Source organism: Acromyrmex echinatior, chromosome 4 (assembly GCF_024713525.1).
Source record: "Acromyrmex echinatior isolate Ae372 chromosome 4, ASM2471352v2, whole genome shotgun sequence".
Classification (NCBI taxonomy): Eukaryota; Metazoa; Arthropoda; class Insecta; order Hymenoptera; family Formicidae; genus Acromyrmex; species Acromyrmex echinatior.
This window is the reverse complement of record NC_141855.1, coordinates 14,777,305-14,788,537: the sequence shown is the minus strand read 5'-3', so window position 1 is coordinate 14,788,537 and position 11,233 is coordinate 14,777,305. Positions and strand designations below refer to the sequence as shown.

Sequence of the window (11,233 nt, the reverse complement as noted above, 5' to 3'; positions counted from 1 at the left end):
GTTTTTCAAATCTCTAATTTTGATATCTCTAAGTGTGAAGTTAGACTCTTCTCATTTTGCAATACAGAGCAAAGATACGCCGTGAATGAGTGAGTGCATGCGTGCGTGCGTGCGAAATGCCCGGAACGCCATGTGTTCGTCCGAGACGGCGGATATAACGCACGCCCGCCCACGGAAATGCTCTTTTTGACGAATCGCCCGACTAATTCGGTGGTTGTCACCGCGTACGCGTAAGGATTAATGGCGACCACCTAGCCGTACCCGCCGAGAATTCCTTGGAATTCTTCCTTCCCTCCCATAGCCCAGAAAAGAGCTCGGCGAACCCTTGCTGCCTAATTAGGACTTTCGGGTCAGCGATAATGACGACAATAATAGAGCTTTAATTTACTTTGACGACTTTGCACGCATTTTGCAAACAAGAACTTCATTTTTTTTTTGTAGTTTCTTATAATGCGTCGTGACGTTCAACTATCTCTCCGGAAAGTTTCGCGAATTTAAATTTTTATTTTGTAAAGTATTTATGACGGGCAATAATACGCCAAAATCATATCGCTAAATATATCGTTAATGATTAGTTTGAATGATTACAATATGATAAATTAGAGATAGTCAGATAGTGTTAATTTTAAATCAATGCTGCATATTATATAAACAATGATAAAAAACTTATCTGTGATGATCCATCCCATGAAGAATTCAAATGGTATATAAATTTATATCATAATATATGTTGATGCAAAATATGAACTTTGTGGTAATTTAAAAAAATTCATTTTCTATGATAATTAAATTATAGTTCTGTTCTCACCACATGTTTCGCCTTCTACTATTCTTTTCCTCTCGATGGAACTGGTGGCGCGATCTTACGCTAACATTCGAAACTAAGTTCAATTTTGTTTCACAAAAAATGCTCTTATCACTTTATGGTAACTTCGAAATTTTTGGTTAAGTTAAAAATTTTTTAATGTTATTGAATTAAAGATAACATACCGTAAAAAACTGTTATATATGGACATGTTTTATATACAATTGTATATAAAATATGTCAATTTTTTATATAATTATATATATATTAATATTATATAATTTTTTTTTTATATAATTTTATATAATTTTATATAATTATATATAATTATACATGAAATATTTTTTCTCGGGATCACAATATTTTGATTTAGCTTCTTATTTGATGAATAAAAGCAAATAAGAAATTTGGAACTTTTATACAAATTAATCGTTTATAAACAATTTAGATTTGTATTTGTAGCACAACAATTATAATAACATTTAATTGACCGTGAATTTGTTATGCCCAAATAACTATGTAGAGTTCATTAATTATCACTCGGATTTCACTTCTAACACATTTCAGATGAGAAATTAATAACATGGGATCCAAAAGAGAACGCTAAGCTAATGCTAAATATTTATGAAATATTGATAAAATGTTTCTAAAGTAACATTCCACCAATATTTTAGTATATCCTGAAGTATTTTACAGAAAATGTAAAAACGATATTCAAATGATTGGTAAAATATTCCATTTACATATTGTTCGGAAGATATTCTACATATATTCCGAAAAATTATAATTCTCTCAGAAAAATATCATAGATCCTGAATTAATTTTTAAATGAAATTAGACTGTCAAGAAACACATTTCATTTACTGTATGAAATGAAATAAAAGACGCAGCATTTCGTCCGTGAAGGTGACTCTAAAAGAGTGAATAATGAATTATTTTCCATTGTACTTTTTGACGTTGCACAATATTGACTATCTTTTACTTTATTATTTATTATTATTTTAATCACGATTGATCCTCTGTTGATCAATCTATTATTTATTTTCAATTTTTATTAACGATGTATACTATTATATTATATTATAAAGTTACTGCATTTTTGCTGTTAGCCCGAGTTTAATAGATACAAAGTCATGCTTTCAATCTATATAGTTTTGTAATTGTGTAACAACGATTTCTTTATTCTTAATCTTCAGCAGAATGCATATAAATGTACGCGAAGTTTTTGTTTTAATTTCTATTTGTTGTTATTTATTGAAGATGATTTGAGCCGAAACGTCCGATCTATTTAATATTGCGCAACTTTGAATTTGTACACATGACTTTATGAATTATTAAAATATTCTTATTATAGAACTCTGCGCATTTCTTATGCTGACTTCCAACACTCCTTTTTCAATTGTTATTTAGTACTTTTACATGGAGTAAATTATTACCTTTTGCATTACCTCCTGCATAAACTATTCTTTTGGATCCTTTAATTCCTCGTTTTGACAACATTGTTTAAAATATAAATCAGAAAATCTTTTTACGTTATTAAAATTCGTTTCCATTAAAACGAATTTCATCTGTCTCATTGTAAGTTGCTTCCAAGATTAGAAAACTACGATTTGATTGACCCTGAAGATCAATCGACCTTCGTAGCTGATCATGATCGGCGATTATACAGTAAACAGACGCGGAATGCGTCGCAGGACGTCGACGACGCAGAGAGGAAGCGATGGAGACCTCGACGAGCGTGTCGCCGAAGGCGTCCTAGAGGGAAGAGGATCGTTTTTCTATTTTGGGCTCATGTCTCTCGATGACGTCACACGGACGAAAATATCGTACGGTTAGGGAGGTGCAGTCCGCCTGTTGCGCGTCCAGGTCTCGATCTTTCCCGGACTCGCGCAAAAATTCTCGACCCCATCGCGACCTCGCAGTGGTCTCTCTCTAGTTGAACGAGATAACGAGAGAAAAAGAAACGCAAGAACGCGGCAATTGGTTGCCGTCGCGGTATCGCACATCGGCGATTGTTCATCTTCGAGGATCTTTCTCCGAGAAGGTGTAGCCGCTATTGGAAACTCCTGATCCCAAGACTCGCGAGAAGTGATCGCGCCAGAGATCTCGCCCACGCGCGATCCCCACCTATCGCAGTCCTATCGGTCCAGGAATCTGTCAGTGGCGCATCGTGTACGTTCTCGGGAGGATCGTTTTTGGAGAACAGCGTGAAACGAGTCGGAACCACACGAGCGAGCGTGAATCACATCGCCGGCCGTTCAACAAGATCGACGTATCGCGACAGCGCTGCTAAGGGTAGGAGTAAGATTATCCCCCACTGCAGTGTGAGAGGACGCTGAGCAGGATGCCCGGCGCCGGTGGTCAGCCACCGCAAAGGACCACCTTTCGACCGCCGTGGGTTAAGGATGGCCCGAATCCATTGCCCATGCCCACCGCGCCCTGGACCCTCAATTCCCGTAGAGACTCTAAGCCGAAAACTGAGGAAGTTCCGGCCTTCACCCAAGTCACCTTGAAGGTTGGTGGAAAATTTCAAAGGATTGATGATGTGATATCTTTTTCTCCACGATAATCTGCTTCCAGAGAAATTCTCGTTTCTTTTTAGAAACTTTTGGAACAGCTTCGTTGTAAAATGTCGGATCATTCTAATAGCTCTACGAAATATTTTATTATTTTGTGGATTTCTGGAGTTAAACTTTTTCGAGTCTTCGTAAAATGGTAAAAAAAAAAACAATTGAAAGGATAGAAAGTAGGGAATTGTTCGTAATAATTTTATAATTAAATAATAGTGTTTTAAAATAAGTTAAATATTGGTTGATTCATCTCATTTATGTATAAATTATGAAATAAAAATTAATTGAAGCTCTATCGTATTTGAAGAAAGCAATTTATTCAAACACGAAAATCGCAGCTTCCATTTGCTCTGAAATCGAGTATTATGTTTTGTTTCTAACAAAGATAGGAGTTGTATATGCAACTTTCGCAGTCTTTTTCCATTCAGGTATTAGGTTTCAAAGTCAGCGGACTTTGCTGTATTGACCATGGTATTAATAGCTAGCGTGGGTGTCTTGCAACGAGTAAGCGTGATAAACATTTCGGGTGGCACGAAGTTCCACACGATCTGTTGTATGCAAACAGTACACTTTGATAGCCTATCCCGATTTGTAAACTCAACAGTACTTCATAATTTCTTTGTAGAAAAATTTACGATAAACTAAATAAAACATCTTTATCATTACAGGGAAAGTGATCAAATTCAATATTAATTTCCGAAATGTAAATTCTCTATCAAATGATTAAATTGATGCAAGTTATAAATCATGCAAAAACGCGTTTGCTACTCTGAAATTATACATATAATCTTTGAAGATATTTTATGAGAATGACTTGATGCGGAAAATACACGTTTAAGATTACAGTATTTATTTATTTTCTTCTGCGCATTTATTTAAAAAAATTCTCAGGATCTTTCAATTTCCTGGCGACAGGCCACGTAAAATCGCAAGGTTGTTATCCAATTTGCAATCCGCGCGAAATTATGATTATGTGTGAAGATTTTGCGCAACCTAATATTATGTTACTATATCGTTGACCATTTTGAATACGTTTTAAATCAGAAAAGAACAGATTAAATTCAGATGGCAGATTCATCATTAGAGATTTGTTTCATTATATTAATCGCATTCTTTATTAAATTTTATCATCACGAATAAAGATAAAGAATTATTTACAAGTTTTCAGATTATCTTTTTCAATTCTTGATTTAATATTATTTTTATTTAATTTTACATCATCTCTCTACATCGTTGTTTATCATTTATACGTAATCGTTAATATATCATTTAGAAGTTTAATAATGGTAATTATAAATTTAAGATATGAGCATTTATTAATTGCAATTGATCGGATTATTGTAGTTACAACAACAAAATAGAAAACATTATTCGAAAATTGCGGAGCATCGCAAGTAGTTCATGGCCGTTCGTTAAAGTCTTCAGATATGCTGCACGTGTTTGTCAATTGCGATTTCGTTTTCTTGATGCGAAGGAAAGTGAGATTCGTCGTACGCGTGTCCGCATATAAGCCTCTGGGTCACGATTATTTAAAGAACACGCGTTTCTATTTCAAATGGCTTACCAGCTGTGTCTTCCGCCAGTTTCTTAACGCGTTTATACCGCGATTTCACTTGGAACGTACTCGAAAATTGCGAATGCAACGTCACAGATATATGTTGAAAACGGATTTCGCGGATGAGTAATGTTTTTGGCTGAACAATTTTCACGGAAATTCGAGAGAAGATAATAGATTCCTACTCGAGAGTGGCCTAAAAATTTAACGGCGATTTTATCAGAGTTTTATTTGAAAAGGTGGAAACTCTGCGTCGATGACGATCGAATCATAACGTGACATCTCGAACTTCAATGTGAATTATTTAAAGCCGGCAGAATGAACTCTCTTCGAGACTTGCCAAGAAAGTTCTTTCGATCTCTTTCTCTCTCTTTCTTTTTCTCTATTCTTAAACAATCAAGAGAAGAGGAATGGAAGGAGGACGAATCTTTCTTTTTTTATTTTCAATCGCGATTACTTTATGCGAGACGTGCGACGATTATTTTTCTCGACGTGATGCGATAAAAAATCCTAGAAAAAAACAAATGGAAATAAATAGCGAGTGAAATTGATTTGCGTCGCAAGAATGTGACAAAAACATAAACTGTGAAAAGACATTGATGTCAGTAATCGTAAAAACGTAAACTTGATTCGTTTTGAGTTGTGGTATTTTTATCGGTGGAGTGAAAATTAAAATTATTTAACATAGTTTTACTAATTTAATAATAGATGTTGAAATAGGATATGAAAAAAAAGAATATAATGAATAAAATATATAATAATTTCTTAAAAAATGTATACAATATAAATAATTATTATCAAATACAGATTATGTGTGCATATAATTAGATATTATCTGCACATAAATATTTTTGAGATTAATAAATATTTTGATACTATTGACTAAATGAATTAAAATAAATATTCTTATTCTATTTGTATCATTAAGATGCTATAATTAATCAAATGTTCCTTCTTTTCGATCTAATAGAGTGTGCCGAAACCCGCTGAACCGGCAGCACCTTCGTCAGACGGATTACCGCGTAAACAAAGCAAAATTACGATAATACCGAAACAGCCGAATGAAAAGATCAATGAAAAGATCAATGAAAAAATTCCGAGTGGTCGACCGCTGCCAACGAAGCCGCGCGAGAATGGACGACAGGAGCCAAATTCGAGACCGCAACTCGAACGACAGATCCGTATCGAGAAATCTCGATCACGAGGTGACATTATACCACTCTCAAAGAGTGAGAGCACCACAGGTACGAAAGGCGATTATCGCCATTCCTTCCCGTAGATTCTGTCATTTACAATGCCCAACGTTTAATCCTTTCAGATTGTCAGTGAACTTTCTTTACGCGATCAGTGGAACAAAATCGGAATGGATTCCGATCGGAATTATTCAATTATTTCCTAGGTTTCTATTGTGTTTTCTGGGGAAAACGGAATAATTCTAATCGAAATCCATTCCGACTTTGTCCCACGATAGGTGCCTAGATAATAGAATAGATCGAATATTGTAGAAACGTAGAATTAAGAATAACTTTATGAGTAAATAAAGCAAAGCGAGACTTATTTAATAATTTTCGTTATGAATCAGATGATACTGACGTACTTGAATAAGAAATATAACAATATGAATTTATAAAACATCACGAATACTGAAAGAATTAAACCTGACATATTCGTAAAGTATCCCTTTTTTATTTCAATGAAATTTGAGGTATATTTGCGGAATAAGTAAAACTAAAGAACACACACACATCTATCTCTTAATTGTATCTATTATATAAAATGGAAGATATACTTACACTCTATTTTATACACAATTATGACTTTTATGCATTGTAATATCACACTTCTTTTAAATAACGAGAACCTTTTATGCCAAGGTGCACCAACTTTATCGAAGAGTTCATCGCGAGCGAACTTTCCACCACCACCACCCCCGCGGCCGCCACCACCACCACCCAGTCGTACGATTCTCAAGGACCTACCACTTCTCAACGAGGATCAAATGCAGAAGTTGGAGATATTGAAATCCAGGCCGAGGAAACGGCCAGATTGGGCCTGCATGATGAAGGAGGTCGAGAGTGGCAAGACGCTCAAACACGTCAAGTGTAACGACCGGAGTGCGCCTTTGATCGAAAGGGTGAACAAAGTCACGGCCGATCCAGCAGGTGATCGTCGAACCTTCTTCGATCCTCGTCTGATACCTACGGGGCCGTATCTTCCCCCCTTATAGAAAGTGTCCTCTTCTTAAGAAGAGAAATCGTCGTAGAGAGAAAGACTGTGTTTTGAGAAGCTTCTCTTCCTTCGTTTTTTTCGTGCGATCGTTTGAAGAAACGTTGGCAACATAATACAATCAATTGAATACACAAGCAGAAATGTCGATTAACATAACACGTCCTGCCGCGTTTCATTTGTAGCGCAAATAGCCAGCAGTATTGTTCTGTTGTTATCGTCCCTTCCTTTCAATGTTCCCGAACTACCCTCGCCGATAGATGAGCCACCGTTTATCCATTGTTAAACTGTTGAACTAATTAAACTGTTAATTGATTATTGTTGAATTAACTGGTGTCTTCGTGTTTGTCAATGGGTTTACCAATATTCCGCTCTCCATTTTTTCTCCTGTCGCATAAATGAGCAAAATTTTTCGCTCTCTGAATTAACATCTTCGACGAGAAATAAGAACGTCATTCAGAGACGGGTGTACTCATCGTATGTATTAAAAATGTATGTCGATGCGTTAAATATCAATTAATAGTTTTCATAAAATTTCATATGACGCGTCTGTCAAGCTGAGCAGTGTTCTTTAGAACACTTCTTATTTATTATCCTTTAGTCACAAATAAATTTCAAAAAAAATAAGGTGACAATTATTATCAGTATTCAAAATTAAACGTCTAACGATTAAGATTTTAAGACAAAAAACACGATTTTTAACACTGCCTTTTTTAAAAGTTCTAATATATATAATGTAATGTAAAGTAATGTAAAACTATATTTTTATATTATGTTGCGAAAATGTATATTTTTTGTTACTATACAAAAGATGTTGCGATATATTAAATATTTTGTGTTTATGAAGCACTTTGTATTTTTTCTTAAAAGGCAATGGAGAGCCAGGAAAATATATATGTGTTTTTATGTTTGCTGATCGATTGTCTCTCTCTCTCTGCTAGGCAAGGCCCACTTCGTATTCGAATCCGAAAAGTCGAATATGCACAATCAGTTGCTGAAACAGATTCAACAGGGCGTGAAGCTCAAAACTGTGAAGACGAATGACCGCTCAAAACCAATACTGGAGGGACTAAGAAAATTCCGACGACAAATGACCATTGAGGAGCAAATTCAAAAGGCTGAGGAGGCGCCCGTAGAAGAAGCTATTCAAGATGAAATGGATGATATTGATGCTGTTAGAGATGATTTGCAAAGTACTAAACAGATGCTCGCGATGGAACTCAGAAACAAAGAAACCTTAGAACGGGACAATAAGCGATTGCAGGTAATTGGACTAAAACTTGATATTTGGTATTTTAGGAAAAGCTTTCAATAAAGTTTGTATTTACTTTATCCAATCCTACTTAGGATCCTATTTCATATCTTACCTAAGTAAAGCAAATTAGTATTGACCTGCTCGGATGAGGAAGAAATCGAAGGGTTAAAGAAATAGTTAAAGATCACTTTTTATAAAATAATTTCATGTGCAGGCAAGAATTTTGAATCTCGAGGCAGAAGTAGAACGTATGAAGTTACAAAAGAATACCCAAGAAAACAAACAACAGGATGAGAAACTCACGGAATCTTTGAGGCAGGAAGCGCAGCAAGCGAGAAAAGATGCAGAAAAAGCGGAGAAAGAATCAGTCATCGCCGTCGAGGAAAGAGATAAGACTAGAAACGAATTAGAAGAAATGAGAAGAATGTATGCAGCGTTAGAAAAGCGTATGAAAGCTGGTGCGTGATTAAGAATGTCCGCTTTGCTAAAAGCTAGTGATTTATGAACTGCGTACTCATCTGAACTCATCACACTCTCCTTATAATCGGCTTGAATTAATCGCTTTTCAAGCAAAATCTTATTATCAATTCCACGTAAATCATATCTATTCTTATACTTTATATTGCTTCCCAACAAACAATAATATAATTATTGTTAGTTATAATTTCCCACTTAACAGTATAACACATTTCTACGTAATAATTACGTTGTAAAATGGAAAATTGTATTATTAACTACAGTAACAGTTATGTTATTGTCAATTGCTAGAAATAAGCTTATATTAATCATATTTCTTTGCTTCGCTTTCCTTTGCTTTGCTTATCAGAAGAAGAGCTTACGCCAATTGAAGCTGAGCCGATAGTAGAGTTAGCAGAGGATTGGCAAGACCTAGGATGGTACAATGTTGCAGGAATGGCACTGGCTGGTTGTCCAAGCGCGAAGGACGTAGCCAAGATTGCATCACAAAAGAGTATAGACAAACTGGATGTTCGCAGCTCGAGCGAGGAGGAAGAGGAGAGCACAGAAGAAGAAGAAGAGGAAGATGAGGATCCTAAAATCGCAGCAGAGAGACGTGCGCAAAGAGAGATCAAGCTTCTCACTTCGAAAATTAAGAATTTTATGTAAGTGTGGCGAAGATCTATACAAATCACAATGAGTGATCGTATTTATATACTAAATAATATATAAAATTATATATTAAATTATCTATAAATAGAGATAAAGCTGTGAATGCCAGGAAAGAGAGACACGCGCTAAAAGAGCAGATCAAACAGCAGCAGAAATTATTGATGGAAGAAAAGAAGAAATACAAGCAGCTGCAGAAGCAAGTAGACAAGATGGCAAAATTGATGGGAGATACTGACGACGAAGAGGAAGAAGTAGAAGAAGAGGAAGAAGAAGAGGAAGAGACGGAGTCTGAGGAAGAGTCAGAGTCTGAAGAATCAGAGGAAGACGAGTCCGAGTCTGATGACGATCAAGCACCTATCGAGAAGCGCAAAAACAATTTGCAAGTGAGTTGCGGACGAAAATATCACGAGTGAACTTTTGAATTGCGTTCCTGAACGTCTATCTCTTTTTCAGAAACGTGTGACAAAACACGAGGGACGATTGGCAGCCTTGAAAAAGGGCAACTACTTGTTGAAAGCGCAGGTAGACAGGATCAAGGATAATTTAATGAAGCAGCGAGAAGATAGTCTCACCCTGCAGGAGGATCTTGATTCTGTCTTAGCCGAACTAGGTTAGACTAAAAAACAGCCTAAGCAAAGAATATTTCCAAAGAATGTATCGTATGCAATTGCACATATTGAATAGACAATTGTATGTTACACACATATTTTTTAATAAATTATTATTATTGACCGAACGCGGAAATTCTCGTAACAGCTTATTAAAGAAGCGAATTTCTTCGGTGAAATAATAACTCTATGTATGATGTTCTAAGTAAGAATTCAAGATGTAAATATTCAAGCCAAGGACTTGAAACATTTCCTGGTGCTTTGAATATCGATTGAATGAACGAGTTTGATTTTTTTCAATTGTTAAACACGAATCTGCTGCTAATAAAGTAAAATAAAATATATGTATATCTAACAAATGCACTTCACTATCACAGTAAAACCATTATTGTTTTATTAGCAGAATAAATGGTGTATTTATAGTGAAATAATTTATTGCTTCGACAAAATATTTAGCAAATAAAAATTTGTTTTTAGGAAATATTTCTGTTCACATAACTAACGGAAGTTGATACGAAAATATGCAGTACTAGCATATTTTTCTTCCATATAGGTCATCGTAAACTAAACAAACTATACAAAGTATTAGAAACATGTTATCTATATGTTACATTTTTATCTTTACATATTTTAAGAAATGCTTTTTTTATTTCAGAGAAAATTTTATCCATGTTGGATGACTCTGAGTAACTCTTTAAATACACAATCACAAATAATCGATTTAATAGATTTTTGCGTTATATTTTGTTTTTCTACCTTCACTTTTTCTCTTCCTTTTTATCTTTTATTATACGTTATTTTTCTTTTGAAATGGAATATAATATAAGTATTATGAAAATATAACTGCTTTATAAACCAAGTGACTATTGATTTAATTTTAAATAACCTAAATGTAGATAATATCTATGAATTTTCCAATAAAAAAATTATCTAACATATGTCACAAATTCGATAATTTCAGAGAAGACGTGAGACATATATTTATACTTTTATTTAGAAAATTCTTTTGTGAAAACTAATCAGACAGGTTATTTCTGGCAATATAAATTCTTTCTTGAAATTTGAAATTTTTTCGAGCAAAAAGTT

The 11,233-nt window shown here is 34.7% G+C and overlaps 1 protein-coding gene across 1 annotated transcript; it reads left to right on the top strand.

The window, feature by feature from the left end:
• The first annotated feature begins 2,696 nt into the window (after nucleotides 1-2,696).
• Nucleotides 2,697-10,491, top strand: LOC105148345 (sarcomere length short). Its single transcript, XM_011060033.2, has 8 exons — nucleotides 2,697-3,320; nucleotides 5,901-6,174; nucleotides 6,805-7,092; nucleotides 8,098-8,420; nucleotides 8,626-8,869; nucleotides 9,322-9,532; nucleotides 9,628-9,922; nucleotides 9,993-10,491. The coding sequence occupies exons 1-8, from the start codon at nucleotides 3,150-3,152 to the stop codon at nucleotides 10,152-10,154; spliced, it is 1,968 nt and encodes a 655-aa protein (XP_011058335.1). The 5' UTR covers nucleotides 2,697-3,149; the 3' UTR covers nucleotides 10,155-10,491.
• The last annotated feature ends 742 nt before the right edge of the window (nucleotides 10,492-11,233 follow it).

What these genes read in the sequence shown, in the direction of transcription:
- LOC105148345 (XM_011060033.2), top strand. Translation starts at nt 3,150, where the DNA reads ATGCCCGGCGCCGGTGGTCAGCCACCGCAAAGGACCACCTTTCGACCG. An exon ending in AGTCACGGCCGATCCAGCAG is followed by an intron (nt 7,093 to 8,097) that starts GTGATCGTCGAA and finishes TCTCTCTGCTAG; the next exon opens with GCAAGGCCCACTTCGTATTC. An exon ending in AGCGCAAAAACAATTTGCAA is followed by an intron (nt 9,923 to 9,992) that starts GTGAGTTGCGGA and finishes TCTCTTTTTCAG; the next exon opens with AAACGTGTGACAAAACACGA.